Genomic DNA, 21460 nt, shown 5'->3' on the forward strand with positions numbered 1-21460 from the left:
GCTGGCTATAAGGCGCTCGCCACTTAGTGTATCAGTCCACGCGTGTGGCGTACCAGATATAAACAAACGCAGATAGTCTGCCAGGACGAAGAGACACGATCGTCCTGGAGCCTTATTTAGCGGTGTTTTTGTGTGAAAGTAACGCGCTGAAAATTCTCTAAATGAAGTGTGAATGCAGACCCATATCAGATTTTTTCGGTGGGAGTCCGTTTATTTGTGTTTTTGGTGAAGTAAAATATGGCCCCGTCTGAGTGCAGAGGAAACCAGCAGAGGAGCAGGGAGGGGGTGTTTGGTGCGTGAGCTCTGGGCTTCTGCTGCACAAAAACACTGCTGTAGGGGTAATTTCGTCCCTAAACCTTGTGATAGGACCCAACTTGTTCCATCCCAGAGTATCACTTTGTGATCATTGATTTAGTTAATAAAAATGACATTAAACCTGCATGAATATGTGTGGTTTTAAAGCAGATTTGGTTGCTGTTTTCACCTTTAATTTGCATTATAAGCTGCCAGATCATAGACATTAACCACAGTTAAAAAAAAAATAAATAAAATCTACAGTCTTTCCCAAAATAATGCTTTGATCCCGCCCACATGAAGATGAATGCTTCATAGTTTTTTTTTATTTTTATTTTCCCAGCAGGCTTAAAAACATGGCTCATTTTACAAAGACAGAGCATCTAACGCTAATGAAACAATCATGAAGTGACGAAATGTTGCCAAGCTCTTTTTTGAAATGATTTAAAAATGTAAAAATTATAAGAAAAGTTTAGGGTGGGCCTGGGACCTTTGGGCCCACCCATAATGCCGCCCCTGACTTACACATCTCATCAGTCGGGGAATTGGGTTTGCAAATGCAAACTATGACATTTCAACTGAATGGTCTGCTTGAATCATTGTATTGGTGTAATTTTATGCATCAAAGATTTTTTTAGTGATTTACAGGAGAAATTTGAATATTGAGATGTAAATTGTGTGTCTTGAAAATACTTGGAAAAAAAAATTAAGATATTAGTTTTAGGCCATATCATGCCGCCCTATATAACAGCAACAACCATAAAGAGATAAATTGACAATCTACAATCATCAAAGAATCTGATGGATAATAAAACTATCTCACAGTTTCCCCTGGCTTTGAATGTGCATTGTTTCTATCAGCTTCCACTCAGGCTGTGAAAAATATGAGCAGGCCATGAAGAAGAGGAAAGTGAAGGAGCCAGGGTACACCTCGAAGCGGCTGCTTCAGTGCATTAGTGGGCTCCTGCAGGCCACATGATCCGTGTAGACCTTGAGGATCACTAATTCCATTACATAATGCCCATCTCCAGCTCTAAGTGTGTGTGCCTGTGTGTGTGCGCACATGCTCTCTTTGGGTATGAGTGTATGGCACTGTGCCAGTCTGTGTTTTAGTCTCTAATGATTTTTAGGACTCAAACACTGATTTTACTAATGATATGTAATGAGACTGCTTCATCATTAGATCACACTACAAACTGCATGTAGGTCAATTATGTAAATTGTATATTTTAGATTTCCCTCCTGATAACAAACCCTGAGCTGATTGGGATGTTAAATAAATCCCAGAAAAATCCAGAACACAGTTAACGTCTGAGTCATGACTTTCTTAGTGATGCTGTCTCATCGGAGGCCCTGAGAGCTGAAATGAAAGTCAGCATCCACATAAATCTGGGACTCTGCAGAGGAGTTTGAGAGTGAAGCTACAGTAAAATGATTTTTCCCCCCTCCAACATTTTGTGCAGCTGGTAATCTGTGCTGCAAGTGAGAAGCGTCATCATCATGGACCGAGGCATGCCTTCGCCCATGTCCTCATCCCTTCATCATCCCACCATGTTAAGTGTCATGGTAATCACCATGGTTACATTTGTCACTTCAGACTGCCCGCAGACTAACCCCAGGGTCACAATAAACTGTGCCAAAAAGATTTACTGCTGTCACCCCTCCCTCTGCATGCCAAAGACTCACACTGGTTGGCCTTGCTAACAATGATGATGGATGAGCCGATTAACAGGAATAGGCTGGCAGATGAGCTGTGACTTCTGAGGAGCTGCACTGACCTAATAGGCTCTCTGCTTATGTCAGCTGATGCTTCTTTCAAAAGCAAGAATGGAAATTCTTGACACCTCTTTGAAAGCAGATGTTTGGAGGGAAAAATAGCCTATTTTTCCCATAAGCTTAATGCTTAAAGCTTACAGTATGCAAGGTGGAGGAAAGCAGGCACACAGGCACTGTTAGTTCCTGAGGTTTGCAGCAAGAGAGCAAAACAACACTGCTGATGTCTACCAGAGGTATCTGATAAGGAATGCTGATCTGATTTCTACATAAAAACATGTGTCAGAGTACATTCTGAGAAAAATCAAGAGAAGATCTGCCTGGCTTCTATTTCAAGTTTCCATGCAATTTCAGCATTTATGGATCAGGGGCAACATCAGATACACATGTATCAGAGCACGCACCCAGCCAGCACTCAGTAGTGGTGTGTAGACAGAAGGCTAGCTCTGGTCTCTGATGCACTGTAATCCTAGGCTGGCAGGTAAATATAGCCTGTGGCTGCTTCAGACTGGGCTGAGTGCTGCTTTGCTTTGCTTTGCTTGACCTTGGCTCATCCTGCCCTCCCTTTCCTCAGAGGGGATGAGGAGACACATTATTATGCTTCCTATTACCACTGTTTTATGCAGAAACATGCATAGCATATTGATGTACAGTCATTTCATCACATTATTTTAGTGAAGTTTCAGTACACAGTGAAGGCCCATTTATGCTGTAATGTTATGGGTCCAGATATGGACAGAGACTTCTGTCTGTGCTCTGTTTTCATTATGTCTGGATTTCTGCCCATTTCCATGAAGCTTAGGGATGCAGGCAAAACAGAGCAGTACCACCAGATACCATGGAGGCAGTGTTGCTATTACAACCCATTACAAAGCTTTATTGAGACACAAAGAAGAAATAACAATGGAGGAACTTCCCCTATCTATTCATGACCTCACCGACCACTGCCTTCTACAACACTGCCTTTGTTTTTGTCTTTCGTGCAAGAGGTACATTAGCTATACCTCCTCCATATTCGCCATGTTTGGTTTTTTGTTTGTTGTCATAAACATTTAAATCTGGGCTGCCCCCCCTTGGTGGATGTATTGGTTAACAGCAATGCCAATGTATTGAACGCATGGAAGTATGTGCGCAGTGACAGTAACATTGTTTGAAAAGGACAGAGACATTGTCCTACGTAAAGGACGGACACTATTTCCCATCCTGCCTCGCTGGAGCTGTATGGCACAGCCGTGACAACGTGTGACTTAGAGATAGACCGATGTGTATTTTTCCGGGCCGATACTCATACCAATTATTTGTAGTCAAGAAGGCTGATAACTGATATTTGAAGCCGATATTAAAGGGATAGTTTGGGTTTTTTGACATGAACCTGTATGGCATCCTCATCTACAGTTATGTACACCAGCGCTGTCTTACCCCTGTCAGCGTCCTGTGACCCGAGATCTGGTGTGGTTTTGGTCCAGATGAAAGTAGTCCGGCGTTTTTCCTCTCAAAACAATTTGTGTTCAAAAGACTGATAAATTTGCATCACAAAACTGCAAACCGGAAAAAAGTCAGACTCCGTTATCGACTGGCACTACTTTCTGCTGCGTATCACTGCACCGCGCGGTGCATCCAGCTGCCCGGCGCGCGTTGGCACCGTCATAACAACTTAAAAAAGTTAACAATAAGATGTCTGGTCTGACTACGGCCCTGATGAAGATGACATTATATTTAGCACAGACCCAAGGGGATTTATTTATGAACCCGAATATACTGATGCTGAAACTCCTCAGATGGAGTTAGATCGGGTGGAGAGAAACGATCACAGTCATGTCGCTCCTGGAGCCACAGCTGGAGCCATCATCAACGCTCTGTGATCTTCTCACATACAACTGTAAAATCACTTGTTATTTTTTATTTATCTATTTTTTTTAACGTTTAATGCTTTTAAACTTTTAATCTCTTAAAGGACCTTTACATGTGTAATAGTAGACTTTCTGTCCAGACTCTAGCCATGCTCAGCAGGTACGAGCTGTGATCATGTCACAACCATGGCTGTATTATAAGAACTAAATAGCGTGGCTCAGCCTTCCACCATGTTACGGATTTGAAGCCAGAGTCTATATGGTCACAGCCCTACAACCAGCTTACAAATTACACTTCTATTTTATTGTATTTATTATTATTTTAATTTTGATGTGTCAAGAAAACCCGCGACCCAACCTGCATGTTATTTTTTCCACCCAGATCCGAACCCGGAGAATAAAAGGTTTTAAAAACCACCCGCAAATCAGCTGTTTTTGCAGGTACCCGACCCAGTGCTGCTGCACACTTCTGACAAGTGCACCAGCATTTGTCAGTCACTCTCTCTCTCTCTCACTCTCAACTTTTTTAAGTTGTAATGACAGTGACAACATGCGCCGGTCAGCAGGATGCACCGTGCAGCGCAGTGATACGCACCAGAAAGTAGTGCCAATCGATAACAGAGTCTGACTTTTTTCCGGTTTGCAGTTTTGTGATGCAAATTTATCACTCTTTTGAACACAAATTGTTTTGAGAGGAAAAGCGCTTTATTTTCGTGACCCCAGCCATGTTGCCGGACTACTTTCGTCTGGACCAAAACCGCACCAGATCTCGGGTCACAGGACGCTGACAGGGGTAAGACAGCGCTGGTGTACATAACTGTAGATGAGGATGCCATACAGGCTCATGTCAAAAAACCCGAACTATCCCTTTAATTTGCAGTCAAAGTGAAAATATTGGTGTTAAAATTTTGAATAATGCAAACTACAACACTTCAAGTGCCTTCAAGCATATGTCTATTGAACAGCTCCCAGAATCAGAAGCATGTATTATAAACTTAAATGAAACTTAAAAAAATTAATAGCTAAGGTTTTCTACAGTTAATACATTTTCCCAAATTTCAATATAACTGCAATAACTGTAATAACTGCACTGCACATTGGCCTTTTCCCAAGCCATGGCTCTGCTTGTAACAAATCAGATGGTACTATGGGTGGGACAGTGCTGGGGACTGAGTAGTGACTGCAGACAGTGGAGCGGCTACATCAGAGCCGCAACAACACAGTTTTAAATTTGTGTCTTATCGACTGTCAGATTAAAAAAGGCCTATGTCGATATGCCTCAGCCTGGCTGTTAATCGGTCTATCCCTAGTGTGAAGTGATTAAAAAAATGGTGTGGCTGTACAACAGATGAGAAAGATGTTTTTACTGAGCCTCACAGCACACTTCTTTACTGTCCAGTTTGGGATGGTTCAGGTCGGTTTAAGTTTTAATCTGGTTTTTGTCAAAATAAACTTTGCAGCTGTACTTTCTTACCTCTCTAGCAAAGTTCATTCATTCACTCACTCTCTAAACCTCTTCTCCTGTTCAGGGGTCATGGGTAGCTGTAGCCTATCCCAGCTGTCATTGGGCAAGAGGTGGGGTAAACCCTGGACTGGTCTCCAGTCAGTCACAGGGCTGACACAGAGACAGACAACCATTCACACACACACTCACACCTACGGACAATTTAGAGTGTTTACTTAACCTGATGAGCATGTTTCTGGACTGTGGAAGCCCGAGTACCCGAAGGGGACCCACGCATGCACTGGGAGAACATGCAAACTCCACACAGAAAGGCCCACCGGCCAAGCTGGGAATGGAACCAGCTTTCTGTGAGGCTGCAGCGCGAACCGTTGCACCATCGTGCAGCCCTTTAGCAAAGTTTATTTCAGACCCAAGAATCAGATTAATACTCAGTATTGGCAGATATTAAATACTATCAACAATCTCTGTTTCATCAATCACTCAAAGGCATCACATCATGCTCAGCACTACAATTAGCCACTAAAGCCACTAAAGATTACCATATTTAGTTTTTCTTCTTGACTAGACTTGATATCAACTGGAAAACAGACATTTCTGTCAAAACATTCTGTTAAGTGTCATTAACTTTACCCTGCTATGTCTGGTGTTCAAGTTAAATGTGTGCCCCTGATAACTTGGGGCTTTCCACCAAAAGCATCTGTAGCTAACATAATGTGAAAATAAATAAAAATGAAACCTGAAAGCAGGAACTTCCTGCACAGCAGGGTGTCAGTTAACAGGGTTACACTGTAAGCTAGCACAGGTCCACTCTCTGCATAAACTGATATTTTCAGTGAAAAGGCTGCAGCCTTGACTAAGTGTTACTGCAGCGGGCTAATTCCATTTATTACACGACACACTGCACTATCTTTTCTGCTTCTATCAGCTTGTAGTGATCCCACGCTCTGTCATTGCTGCTGGGATCTCAGTGCATCACACCACTTGCTGTTTTCTTCTTTCTCTTTCTTCATGATTTTGTCGTCTCTGTCTTGAATCCATTTTACAGCTGGAGTTGAAGTAAGCACATTGATTTACAGAGGTGACCATCTGTGGAGTGATGTGTGTGCTGTATAGTCACCAGGGTTTAAACAAAGCCTCAAGAACGATCATTTTCCTGTAAGCTCTTCAATGATCAAGTTTCTTAAGTCATTTAACAAATCATTTCAGCCTTCACACTGCTTATCCTGAAGACCGGATGCAGCTGTTTTGTCATGTACTCTCATGATATAAATAACCTGAAGAAGTTAGGTTGATCAAAGGTTTAGACTTAAGAAGCCCAGCTAGTTTCAGTTTTCCCCTTGTCTAAAGCATATTTGAAATAATTCATTATGCAGATGATACAACTCTTAATGACTAACCCTGGGCAGAATACTGTCAGTGTCCTGTTTGTTTTGTACGAGGATAAAAGTTGAGAGGCAAAGAAAGAGAGGCCTGAGTAAACTTTTGGATAATTAGTGTGGGGTATCCATACGGTTACATAAAAGCTGAATGAGATACCCTGCAGTCCTGCTACTCCACTCCAAGTGCACGCTTACCCACTGCTCCACTGAGAACACTTGTAAGTCCCCCCCCACTCACACACACACACACACACACACACACACACACACACACACACACACACACACACACACACACACACACATGAAAGGCACGCACTATCCATTAGTAGATATTTGGATCCATGGTAATAAGTGCAGGCCTGGAGGTAACTGGAAAATGGACAGGCCCAGGGAGCCCTACGTTATGGGTTCATGTCCCAGATTGGTCTATCCCATTACTTCCAGGGTCCTGGAAATGAACCCAACAAATCAGCAGTGGAGCTTAAAGATAGCCAAGCATTTTTGTAAAGTCTCTCATTAACATTGTTCTGTTCTTAATATTAGTACTACACCAGTATGATTCTGCTACCACACTTACATCCTACATTACTTTTTGAAAATGGGCATGCACTAAGGGTTAAAAAATACCCACTGGAAGGCACTGAAATTCAAACGTGGAAGTTTTCTTTTTGCAATTCATTTGATCAAATGCCAGGTTATTACAGGTTTTGGGAAAAAACACACTAAAACTGATGTTGGAGTCATAGTACACAAACTGGTCTTAGCTTTGGTGTCTGTATTTTGCTAAATGATGTTTATAAAACTTACTGTACATTGGGTTTGGATCATAGACTAGACATGAACGTAGTCTCTGGGATGTCACTGTCTGTTCCGCATACCGAGAAATGAAGCTTATCTGATATGACTCGGGGTTTGAGCTAGGGATGGGTACCGAATTAGGTACTTTTACAGGTACCAACCAAAATCTGTCAAAAGTACCGGGTACCGATTCACATGAAACCAAAAGGTACCAAGTTCAGGTACCTAAATGCATCCTTTGACTGTGAAGGAGGGGCAGAGAAGGTGATTTTCCATGCTGGATATGAACACAGCATTGCAAGGTTGTATATTGAGAATAAATTTGTTACATTGATTTTTTTAAATATTTTATGATAAAACAAATTGATACTTTTTAACACATACACACAAAAAAGTAACAAAAAGTGGTACTGTTGAGTACCAGTACCGATTGCCAGGTACTGGGCATCGGTACCGTATCAAATGTGAAAGGTACCCATCCCTAGTTTGAGCTTACTTTCTAACAGCTAAATGGCCCTGTCAGTCAGGTGACCTGAGCTGTGCCTCTGATTGGACAATCAAATTATCCTAATATCTTCTAAACTGTTGAGTTCACCTCCTGTACAGTGTGTGCAGATAGAGAAATTATTGTTTCAGACCCAAGCTGTTTTTCTGAACCAGACTGTAAATGTGTTTTAATGCTGTCGAAGTCTGTTTTTTTGGCTTGGTGAAAACGTGACTTCTGGTCTTTCTGCAGCCAGCCTCAAGCGGATTCTCAATGAACAGCAACTTTTAGCACTCCTGCATAGGCTTCATTTTTCTATGAATGTTGCCCCTTGGTTTAGCTCCATGAGAAAGGTTTGACCATGACCTCCAGTATTTGAATAGAGAGTAGTGTGGAACAAACCTTACCTCAAGGGTGTCATTCACATTTAAATCAATAATGAGCTAGATATGAGTATTGAGTTTCAGGCTCTGGATCAGGACACAAGTGATGCTCAAAGGACTCACATGGGAATATGGTTAGAAAAAAAAAACACTTGATATGGACAACCTCAATTCATTGAAGCATAAATCAATAAAAGATCAATTATAAGTATTGGACTGTTGTGACTGGTGGCTAGAAAGCATTCAGCTTTGATCAATGACACTAGACAGGACAATCACCTCACAGTCAGATTATAGCTCATAGTGGCAGGACTATAGCTCGTGAGTCTAGAAGAGATTGGTCACTGTGACCATCAATTGACCTCAACAGTTCCCACATCACATCAAACCATAATGTCCATTCAGTAGGGTTTAAACTGTCTGATCTTAGTTAAGCAGCGTTTACCCTTTTTTTATTCAGAGCCACATTTCTATCATCATGAAACAAACCTGGGTTTCCTGTCCATGTATTTCCATAGCTGGCAAAGTATCTGACCTCAATACCACATGTTTGCATAGACCATATAGTTATAAGGTAACACTTTATAATAACCTTCGTCTATAATGAAAAAATATTGAATTAACCATTAGTTTACTGTTAACGGTATTATTATAGTTAATTATGTTTGCAAATGATGTGTAATGCTATAATTGATGCTATGTTAACAGTTTATTGATGCACACATTTTAACACTTCATACATGTTACAAAGTGTTTGTAAATAATGACCAAATGATTAATACAAATTTTAGATGGTTTATAAATCATCTATAGAGACACATGAAGCAGCTATTTGTCCATGATTTGTGGATATTTATGAAGTATTTATTAACATTATTTGTTTGGTTATTATAACGTTGGAGCTGATGATTGCAATCCCTTAATAATTTGTAAAGCATCCATTAATAGTTTTTAGATGGATGATTAATACTTTATCAATTAGTTAGAACTGATGTTGATAAAACTGTAAAAATGACCCTAAGATTTTTCTGCCTTGAGTATCGGCTGCTGGTAACCTTAATGTGTACCTGGTACCAACCAATACTAATACCAGTATGCGCCCATCCCTAGTATCTGGTGTATTCAAGTCTTTGGTACACAAGTCTGAGTTGAGTCATGGGTCATTAGGGATGGGTACCAAGTTAGGTACTTGTATGGGTACCGACCGAATTCTGTCAAAAGTACCGGGTACCGATTCACATAAAATCAAAAGATATCATGTTTAGGTACCTAAATGCATCCTTTGTGACTGTGAGGGAGGGGAGGAGAAGAAGATTTTCCATGCTGGACATGAACACAGCATTGCAAGGTTATATATTAAAGAATAAATATGTTAGATTGAAAAAAATCACATTTTATTATCAAACAAATCGATATTGTTTAACCTCATAAAGAGAAAAAGTACCGAAAATTGGTAGCCGGTACCGGTTGTTAGGTACCGGGCATCGGTACCATATCGTTTCTAATGTGAAAGGTACCCATCCCTATGGTTCATACAAATGTGGACTCAAGCACTACAACAATGGAAGGAGACCACATCGTTGCTTCTAGCTGAATCAGTGTGACCTGAGTTTTTATTTCTTTCCTGTGTCCTCATCTTTTTAACACCTTTTTGAGTTGTGTGAAGTTGCTAATCTAGAAAACGTGCTATTCCCTGACATAGCTGTTTCAGAATAAAGGTATTTCCACAAAAGTGAAGTTAGTGAAGCTACAAGTTTGGACTCCAGACAACGAAGTCATCAGCTGAAAACAAATGTTGATGTGCTTTTCATCAAACCATTACTGTTGCCTTTGCAACAGCTATCGTTGGACAATTAAATGGCACTATCATTCACTAAAATGGTTATGCTTTGCACTGCATCTTTGTCCCTGGCAATCTAGTGAACTAAGTAGTGCCCTTGCAAACAACAGTTTTGGAATTGTAGTCCCAGATCCAGAGGCCTAAGTCTGCAGACACGAGCTACTCACCCCAATGCACTTCTACTGTAGCCACTAACACCCTCTTTGACACAAAAAGCAGGCACAATCTATGTTGTTGTGAATCACAAATCACACTGTTATACTGCTCTTTTCTACCTGTCACCATAGCTGCTGAAGTTTTAGGCCAGTAAATCTGTTGATTTTGCTCTAAAACTGAAACATATGTGTTACAAAACAACAACACTTCTCTAAACCAGTGATAACATTTTTGCAATCTCCTGTATGTCATGGATCAATTTGACACCAGAGACCACACTGAAACCAGAGACACCTGGCCAGTAACCACAAGCATTAGAGCTCCTTTTCTGAATATTCATGTAAATACAGTCTTTGATCACCTATCCCACAACTTCATTATACAATCTAAGGGATCGTTAAAAAAAAGGCTTGTGTGGTGTTGAATTCACTGTAATCTATTATCAAGTTGTATAGACTATAAGCTTTCATTTTGTCCCATTGACAGTTCTTCTCTGTAATGAATTTTTCAAATAAAACACTAAGGTCAGGAATGGTTGTAGCTCTGTTGAAACTTCAGACTTTGCAGCTATTTGAGAGGCATGTGAAGCAGAACGCCCCTGCACTTTCTCTGCAGATTCTTTAACTAAATTAACGTCCACTCCATTCAGAGTTATGATAGTATCTTTGTTGGCACTGTGGTGAATGACCTTTGTGCGAGAGGAGAAGCAGAGAGGAGAGATGCCATGCTGCCGAGTTTGATTTACATCGAATGGAGCTAATTAACAACCCGGGAACATTAAGACCTGCCTGTGCCTCTTCTCTCCCTCTCAGTCTCTGTGACTTCCTTCATCTTCCTTCTTAATACATAGAAACAATCTATTGGGGGACAGAGGCTCAAGTCAGATGGACAGAAGGAGACAGAGATGTGCGGTGGATAATAGAGATGCAGTATTTGGTTGATGATTGAGGTGAGAGTAAAGTCATTCAAGCAAAAGGTCCAGCAGTGATGGGTTTCTTCCTTATGGCAATATGAGCTGCTCCTTAAAATGCTGCTGGAGAGATTTGAATAACAATGATTCCCTCTAATCATTTTCATTCTTTCATTGAAATGAGTAAAGATAAAAAGAAAAAAAAAACAATGAATAAAATTCAAACCATTTCTGGATTCATTACAAAGGCTGTATTAATATGGATGAAGGGCCTGTGACATCATCCATTTAATTCTCATGAGGAGTTTTGAAACCTATCGTCAAAGTGACAGCAAGAGGTGGGCTTTCAAATGGGGTGGGCCTCTGAAGAGGCGACTTTTATCCTCTTTGCCCAAACAAAGTTGAGTTGAAGTATGACTTCATGGCGTTTGTAGCTGAGTTTCTCCTGTTCAATCCAATGAGCATTACGACTGTATTCATAAATAATAATTCTTTGTTTTATGCCTTTGGTTGAGGAGTGACCTCAATCCCTGAGTTAAGGGACCATCCACAGCAAATCCACTGCACTGTCAACCCAAAAGTTGTTTGTTAGCAAACCTTCTCAGTAGAGTTTCAGTAAAAATTATGAGTGGGCCGTTTACAACTTTTAATTCAATCAAAATGAAATTGAAGTTTTTGCAAAGAACTGCTCTGTTTAAGTGATTTCACTCAAATGATTTGAGTCATGATGAACTGAATAAAAAGTTTAAGTAGGTTCAACTTCAATGCTAAAAGTATTGACTTAAACTACACTGCACTGTAAAAACAAACTGTTGGTCCAACTTAATAAAACTGTTTCAATTGGTCACACACAAACAGTTTCTTCAAATAACTGTTTTATGTTGGGCTAACATCATTGGTTTAAGTCTGATGTTCTTTGTAATTTGATTCATTTCAAATCATTACCTTGTAGAAATCCAACTCAAAACAAGCTAAGATAAATTTCCAGAATTTTCAATTAAATATTCTCTGTAACCAAACTTAAAAAAACTGCTCCTTTACATTTTAAGACAATGGTTTTAGCAAAGTCATTTTTGCTGTGGCAGCGTTTAGTAACCGTGTGTGAGGAGGGAACACAGTGGATATGAGACCCTGCCGAATATGAGGGCTCAAGCTGCGTGTGCTCAATACTTCGGACTGCTTGCCTGCACTCTACGGCACAGGTTGGCCGTCTATGCTCTACACATCACAGATTGTCTGTCTGTGTGTTGCATGGCATGGAATTGGAGATAAAATAACACTATGAATACCACAAAATTACTTCTTAGGCATAAGGGAATAACACAACTCAGTGTCATATGTTCACTGAATGGGTGATGTATTAACACTGTAAATGCTAGAAATAAACACCCTCTAGTGTAACAGAACAACACAGCTTAGTGTGAAAAATACACCTTTTAGTTTGATAAAATAACACGGTGGGTGTTCCAATTTTAAAACTATGAGAGAGTTAAAATATTAACACTTTCGAAAGAGTAAATTTAACTCTGAGTCAGTGAGAATTATATAAACTCAGGGAAAGTGTTAAATTAACACTATGGGAGTTGAATTAACACTCAAGATTTTGCAGTGTAGGGTTTAAAGGCTAAAAGAGCTGAAACACTGTGCTCTCCCATTTAGTGATACTTGTCAATCCTACTCTACCGTCAATTTTGTAACACTGTGAGAACCGAAGTGTCTTGATATCACTGATGGTGCCGGAGAACAGAGAGATAATTTTGACACTGGACGCTTTCACTGCTGTCGCAGCATTTTGGTGTCCTCATGCCAACAAAGAGAAAAAGGCAAACAAAAAACAATTAGCAAACACATTCCCAGACGAGAGTGACCAACACGTTAGGGAGTAGCTGTAATATGAGAGGCCACTTGTTACAAACATTCCAGAAGATGTGTGGAGAAAAAAAATCCAGCCAGGCCAAAAAAAATTTAAAAGGAAGTCGATCTTGTAAAGTAACACAGTATTTGATGTGCCCCAACTACTACCATTAAGAACCAGTAAGCTCCAACATCAAATGTGTTAAACCCATCCCAGTGCTGCCTCTGTTGTTTCTCAGATCAGTTTGTTCAGACATTTCCAAGACCCACAGATTCCCAGTCTCTGATTAGTTAAGTATCCAGTTTTTTAATTAACAGAATTTAATCGATGTCTTTGTGCTTTGACTTTGCTTTCTTGAACATTTGTTTCTCATCCCATTCAGCTGTACTTAACAATTTATCCTTCACATACAAACCATTATGGAAACAACAAGGACCAGTCTGTTTCACTCTGATGTCCTTTGGTGATGAAAAATACAGCCGCGATTTTACAGGTTGGCTATGCTCTACATATCACGAACTGGCTGTCTGTGTATCACATGGCACAGATTGTCTGTCTGTGTGCTGCATGGCATGGACTTGGGAGATAAAATAACACTATGAATACCACAAAATTACTTCTTAGTAGTAAGGGAATAACACAACTTAGTGTCAGTACGCTGATACAATGAATGTATAAAACAACAAGAACCGGTCTGTTTCACTCTAATGGCCTTTGGTGATGAATAACAAAGCTATGATTTTGCAGAATGTCGACTGTATGAGGCACATATATATATATATATCCACTAGGGATGGGTACTAGTAATCGAGTACTCGAATACTTGTCATTAACCCCATTATTCGAGTAACATTTTGTTAATCGCACACCTGTGCAAGCTACTTTTGGTGACATGATTTAAACACACACAGCTTCACATATGTGACCCAGCGTTTTGTTTTTGCCTAACTGAAGCTTCTAGATAGGAGAATTTTTAACAGGATGGCAACTTACAACTTCTCAACTGTTTTTACGGCTGCCCTCGAGGAACATGTTATTACACCAAAAGCAAAAGCACAACAAGTGCTACATTTAAGACTAAACTTGCATGCGATATAATAACGATTTTGGTGCTTAACCACATGGGCGTCAGTTGCTAGCCCTGTTAGCACGTCATTTTGATGAAACCATAGCGGAGAAGATTAGCTTGCTAATAGCTGGAGGTGAGCTCACAATAAGTTTTGTGGAAGGTGGGGGCTTCAGAGAGCTGATGGCGTTTGTCAAGCGGGAGTACAAGCCCCCACCACAGGGAACATCTATGAGAGTGGAAAAGATGTTTGTAGTGACTTTAATTATGGGGGGTCCATGTCCAATGAACCCTATTTTCGTCAATGGTTAAAATAAAAATAAACATAATCTGTGAGTATTCGAATATTCGTTCATTAGGTATTTAGAATATTTGATTACAGGAATTACTGTAAATTCACATCCCTAATATCCACATTAAAGGATAACATGGATGATAAGTTCAACAGAGGCCAAATGGTGCTTTCATGACAACACGTTACAAGTCATCTTGTTTCAGAGTTGAATTAATGCCACATCATTTTCACATAACAGCATCCAGGTTCTTCAAACAAAAAGAGTGCATTAAGCTAGACTTATGGCTACAGGCTTACTGCATTGTCTTGAAAAGCTCAGAAAACCCTGCTGCTTTGCAGTCAGAACAGAAATGTTGATGAAATTAAAAGTACAGATTAAACTCCACAACCCTGCAGCTCTCTGCAGATCCTGTTTGGGACTTGCTCTTTTCTATGTGCTTCTATCTTTCTGACAAACACTTGCTGTCAGGAAGATCAAGAGACCATGAAGACTGTCCTCTGCTGTCATCAACTGCACGTTGATGCATGCTAACAGACATAACGTACCAACAGAGAGCTGGTATTAAATCGATGAGTCCACCATGCACTACATATAGCTGGCATGCAGCAGTAGAGGAGTAAGGAATATTAGTGCATTTACTTGTAACACTCAGCTCATATGTTTCATGGTACAATGTTCGTGTGCGATGTCACCTCTGCCAGCCATAGGTGCATGATGTTACAACGCCAATGTAATCAGCAGCTAGAGGCAACAGTAAAAAGGAAGAGTGCAGTGGGGAGGTGAGCCAGAGGGGTGACAGAGAGCTCTCATGCCTCCAGGATGATATCCTGCAAGCCTACGCTGTGAAAACCTGTTTAAATAACAATACACAACAACCACCCTGTCTTTACCCTATAACACATACAATCACTATTTTTCACTTGAATAACTCACAACCTACGCACACCAAAAACACATACAGCTGGGTGAACGTTGCATGTACTGTTAGTATTCCTCCATCTTCCCCCTCCATTTTACATCTGCCCCAGTGAAATAATATAAGAAAGATGTAACACAGGCAAAGACACCAAATCTAATGCCAACACGGCTTTGTGTGAAACCACAGAGCATGCTGGGCATGTTAATAGAGAGCTCATTACATGCTCTGAATTTCTCATCCATGCACCACACTTTCCTTCCATGCCATTAATATGAATTAGCTGCACCCATGTGAGGCTCAAATCTGAAAAAGACAGCGCCTGTTATTCAAGCAGCAGCTCAGAGTGGCTGCACCTCCAGTCATGAAGAGCCTCCTTCTCCGTGCCCTATATCCTTATAACTGATGGAACACAACCTGTACCAGAGACCAGAGCATATGTGCTTGACTGGTTAGCCTCCACACACACACAAACGCACACACACATGCACGCGCGCACACCAGCTGAGGCCGCAGGACCAACTGTGCAATTATACATGTGTAACTTCATCCCCACTGGTGTTGCACAATAGGTGCAGTAAATGAGAGACACTGCTGGAGAGGTGGAGAGTGGCATGTAAAGGGGTAGGGTGGATGTAAGAAACATCGTCACCTCCCCTGTCTCTTCAATCAGCCAGCCATACCTTGCGCTTGCGGTCCCTGGATCGATTCCTCTTTTTTAACTTCTCCTCCTCCTTCTCCCTCTGCTCCTGGGCGGCGGCCTCCGCAAGGTCCTTGGTCTTGCGGAGCTGCTTGGCAGCTTGCGCCATGGTGCCGCTGCTACTGCTGCCGCTGCTCCAGTCACCGTTGCTCCAGCCCTCCTCTCGTTTGCACTGCCACCAGTCGTCCCCGTTTCCTCCTCCTGTGTTCCTCTTTCCCCCGTGCCCCGTCACTCACTACCTCGTCTCTGGTGGCCACCACGACATGTGTGTGTGTGTGAAGCAGGCTTGAGAGTCGTCTGTGTCCAGAGAGTTGTGTGTGTGTGAGTGAGTGTGTGGAGGATGTTGATGCTACAGCAGCCAGTAGACAGCCTCCAGCAGCCACAAAGAAAGATGCTACAGCTAGTGGTGCTGATGCTGCTGCCTGTGCCGCGGCTGCTACTCATCCAGTCAGCTTGTGCTGCGCTGAATTGGCTCCCCTCCCCCCTCCTTCTTTCCTACCTTCCACCCTTCCCTCCTCTCTCCTCCCTCTGCTTGCACAGACCAGTCACGCAGTCCTGTTCCGCGCGGTGGGGATCCTGCAGCAGAGCTCCTTCTTTTTTATCTGTCAAATGTCCTCCTCTTCCTGCTGCTCTGTCTCTTTCTTCATAGTGTCCCTTTCGGCTAAAAGATTTTCCTTCACAGGAGCTGCTGTTTCCATCTACAAGTAAGACACAAAAGATGAGGGCGCCAAAACTGCAAAATGCCTCCAGATTATTCTTTTCACACATCTCCCTCCTCTCCGGCCATGGCTCCTCTTTCCTGGAAACAGATGGAGGGAAAGAACAATAGTGACAGAGAGATGGAGGAATTGGAACCATCTTATATTGAATACAAGAATCCAGTAGAATGCTTATTATCATGCAGCATGACTTGTTTTCTTTATGTATTTTGCACATCTTCCTTTGTTTTCAATGACTGACTGATGCTGAGGTGGTCACACATGATCCTTTACTGCAGCAAACTTCTCCACTTCCCTCCTGAGTGTCAGAGGCAGACAGAGGAAAACACCAACAACATAAATACTTCATAAAAACTGCATGTCCTCACCCTCCCTTTTCATACATCTCCTCTTTCACTCACATCAGGAGAGCATACATGATTGTATGAAGTTGCTCTTTGGTAGGAGATAGGTTAAGATAGGTTAAAAAAGGTCGGTGGTGGCTGGTCAAACATGCAACATCCATGGTTAAACCACTGTATCTCATTCACACTGAAAACTTGTTGTTCTAAGCCCAATTTATATATAATAAAATAACTGTATATATACACACACATAATTATTCATTGCTGGCTTGTAATTCTCAGTACAACAAGCTGTTAGCTTCATTTCAGTCTTAGTGTCAAAATTTCTGAGAGGCAAAATGGAAATAATTTCAAATGCAAATAAATAGATTAACGAGAAAAAAATACTGTCACAGTTCTGTCACTTACTTTACCAATTTATTGCATTTTTACCGGGAGGTGTCAGCTGATTCGCAAAAGCAGCAACGGAAGTTAAGAAGACAGTTATTCCAACTGACACAAAAAAGTTGTGAACAAGGGGCAATATTTGATTAGGAAAAATGAAGCCTATGCCGAAGTGGTAAATGTTGCTATTAATCAAGAATCCTCTTACGGATGGCTGCAGAAAGACCAGAAGTGACGTACACACCCAACTATAAAAACAGACCTTCTAGCATTAAAAGCATATTTACAGCCTGGTTCAAAAAACGGCTTGGGTCTAAAACGCTGATTTCACTATTGACACACACTGTACGGTGAGTGATTTTTTTTCTATCTCTGCAGTTTAGAAGTTATTAGGATTGTTTGATTGTCCAATCAAAGACACAGCTCAGGTCATGTGACTGACGAGCATCCAGTAGCTGTTTGAACTGTAACTCATAAGTGGCGTCATTATGAATGTGGCTGTGTCCACGGATTGGCTTCATTTCAAGTGTCAGGAACAGACCGATGGCGCCGTGGAGGCTACGTCTATATTTTATACACTGTAAAAAAATAGTCTGTATTTTGTACAGTATTTTTCTGCAGAACTCTTTGCATTGTCACTATATAGAAGGTGTTTGACCAAAATAATTTTGGAAAAATCTGTTCAATAATCTCCAAATTTACATATTCATACTGTAAATCTGCAGACATTTATCTTTAGTTCTACGTACAGTTTGTTTGTTTTATACATTATAAATTTGTTATTGTACATGGGAAAATAGTACTTTCACAGGAAATGACTGTAGACTGATTTGACTGTTATTTTACGGAATTGATCTGGAAACTTTTCTGCCAGTGCTTTTACCGTTTTTGTTTTTTTTTTTTTGCAGATTTTTATTTTTTACAGTTAGGTCCTGTATATTTTCAATTGTTTGATGTAGTTCCATTTTTACAGCATCTGACTGTAATTTTACGGCATTAGTCTGGAAACTTTGCAGCCAGTGCTTTAACTGTTTTTTTTCTTTACAGTTCTTTTTCTTTTCAGTGTAGTCCTGTATTTTTACAGTTATTTTATGTTGTTCTGCATTTTTTACAGTGTTTGACTTTAATTTAACAGTATCTGTCTAGAAACTTTGCTGCCAGTGCTTCAACAGTTTTTTTTTTAAATCAGTGAATTGCATCCATGAGTGGGGAGGGTACAGGGTTCAGCTGGCATAATACCTAAGCAGCAAACATAGCGAAATAATACTTTAAAATCAAGGGTTAATAACTGTAAAATTTTGATTATTATATTTTTTTGACTCCGTAAAATTAGTGAAAATATCTGTAAATCTACTAGCATTTTGTTGTTTTATAAGAAAACAGGAAAAATCTGTTAAAAAATTACAGAGCATTTCCTGTAATATTACATTTTTAACAGTGTACAGTCTATGGTTATTAAAGTAAGTAAATGATTGTTTTCTTTTTTACCTTAAGCTTTGATAAATATAGCTCTAATGCTGCGAAGCTTTATTTATCATAGATAAATAGAAGTTAAAAAAGAGAATCATTTACTGACTTCCTTAACTTGTCTGTGTCTGTCAGGGCAAATAATCTCTATTAACTTCTGTTGTGGCTGTACTTTCTTGTGTTGGGGTGTTTGCATTTATGTTGTTGCTCTTTGCACTCATGTTTTTGCTTTTGCATTCATGTTGTGCCTTTTGCAAATTGTCTGACACCCACCGGCCACCGTACATTTCCTTCCTGTGGCGTCTTTTTCAAAGAGAAAAGCTGCATTGATTCAAATTCTGCCGCTGTCTCATTAACTCCCCCTCCTTTTTCTACAGCATCCTCGCACAGAATGCTGTCAAAATGTAACACACAGCATTAAATTTAACAAACAGAACATCTCACAGGGAATACGTAATATTACACTGGTTAAAATTAACTGCCAAAGGATAAGCACCGGATCTGGTCCATCATTTCAATCTTTGAGCCATAAAATCAGTACTGTGTCAATATTTTCACAAAGGATATTCTCTCCAGAGTATCTTAAGACATTTCTCCTTTGCCAAATGATGTCACCCTGTACTACTAGGGTTTCATGTTGGGTTTTTCAAGTACTTAATATTTTACTCTCATTTAAGTGACAGTTATTGTGTTTTTCTTAGAGCCCTGTGCTGATGGACTCATCAAACTGGAGGTTATCAACTAGAATCACAGTGCTCTTGGGAACTTATTGTTGACAAATCCAGAGTAACATCCTTAAATGACCTGAAAGCTGTGTGCACATCGTAAAAATAATGGGGCAATGAATGCACATGCTTAATCTTGTTTGAGACTTCCACGCAGAAATGTGTCAAACAGTCTCTGAAAGCACAAACATTTTACATGACTTTTCCAAAATGAGAATTTAATAAATAAAACAGAGCTAGAGGAAGAACTATCTTTGAAACGGGGAGGTCGTGATTCTTTAATGTGAGTAAAACTGTCTCATTTCCAGTGAATATTAATGGCCCAACATGGGTCAAGATCAGTCTTCCAGAAAAATGATTTTTAGTAAAAACTACAGATAAAAAACTGACCAAAAGGAAAGGTTATAAAAAACTGGATGTATTAGACACACATACTGACACTTTCTGTGAGGCTGCAAGTGTAACAAAACAAAGGCACAGTTTGTCGTAGTGCTGCCGCTACCTGCAACACCTGAATCTTTAAGTTTACCCTGGTAACAGACTGCCTTTAGAGTTACACATGAATACTTGATACTCTGATATATTGTACAGCTAGTGAAAGGAGTAGAGTATAGGTATTTAAACACTTTGACCCACAATCATCAAGAGTTTAATGAGAAATCTAAACTTTTTTTTTCTTTTTGGACTCAGCGTTTTTTCTTCTGGTGTTTTCATGAACAACAGCTGTCCTTTTATTCACTCTAACATCTCTCAGCTTAGAAACAATATGAAATACTGAGTTAAAAATAATCATCTTAGTTAAAAAAACAAACAACAACAACAACAAAAAAACAGTATGGGCTTTGACCCTGAAACAGGATTTCAATCTGAATGACTTCTGTTTTCAAAGAAGAATTTTATACTCCTCACCCTTGTTGCACAAAGCGCAAGTACTGCTCAACTTTCAGCTAACTGTTCAGTTAGCCACAATCTTAGCACTAGCTCTTTAGCTAGCATTGACATTATTGTTCTTGTTTTATCTTTTAAGCCCTGAATCTTTAGTGAACAAACACAAGCTGGTAAAGCATGCCAATAAAAGCAAGTCCATTGTGACTTTCTTACTCTAATTTTTGGGTGTATCTTTTTGTACAGGTGAGATTCTGACATCTAGCACAAACCAGTGGCACTAAGCTTCAGAAGGACTGGTCTCTCACTTTGGTTGGTTTGGTTTGGAACAAATACACATCTTACCATATAAGGTCATCCTGCCAATAAATGTCTTAGCTGTAGACTTTGTAATAGAACAGAACAGAACAGACATGTAGAAAAGAGATTTGAAACTAGTTAATTCAGGAAGCATAAAAGGGTGATTGTTACCACACTGGTTAGGGGATGAAGAGAGTAACAGAAATATGTGCACACAGGGAAAGGAAGACAGGAACAAAGTTAGTCAAGTCTAAATATTCAGCTAATTTCCAAAATGAAGAAAATCAACAGCTAAAAACAAAAAACCCATACATGAGAGAAGCTAAAACTACCTGGAACCGTACAGAAGCCTGAAAAGCCCAAAACAACATCCTTGTAATTTTAAATTTACAAATTTATGTTAGTTAACTTGTTAATTCAGTTGTTTTCTCAAGATAATGGGGCGGATTATCTCAACATCTTTAAAAT

The 21460-nt window shown here is 40.1% G+C and overlaps 1 protein-coding gene across 8 annotated transcripts in view; it reads right to left on the bottom strand.

The window, feature by feature from the left end:
* Window positions 1-16644, bottom strand: part of ank1b (ankyrin 1, erythrocytic b) — a 123863-nt gene extending 107219 nt beyond the window's left edge. For all 8 annotated transcript variants that reach the window (XM_074690450.1, XM_074690449.1, XM_074690444.1 and 5 more), the window contains exon 1: window positions 16152-16644. In XM_074690450.1, coding sequence (XP_074546551.1) covers window positions 16152-16277 — 126 coding nt within the window. In that variant the 5' untranslated portion in view covers window positions 16278-16644. The remainder of the gene's footprint in view (window positions 1-16151) is intronic.
* Window positions 16645-21460: the final 4816 nt, after the last annotated feature.

Source organism: Halichoeres trimaculatus, unplaced genomic scaffold (genome assembly GCF_033239565.1).
Source record: "Halichoeres trimaculatus isolate MK-OKI-2021-1 unplaced genomic scaffold, fHalTri1.1 fHalTri1_scaffold_16, whole genome shotgun sequence".
NCBI classification, from domain to species: Eukaryota; Metazoa; Chordata; class Actinopteri; order Labriformes; family Labridae; genus Halichoeres; species Halichoeres trimaculatus.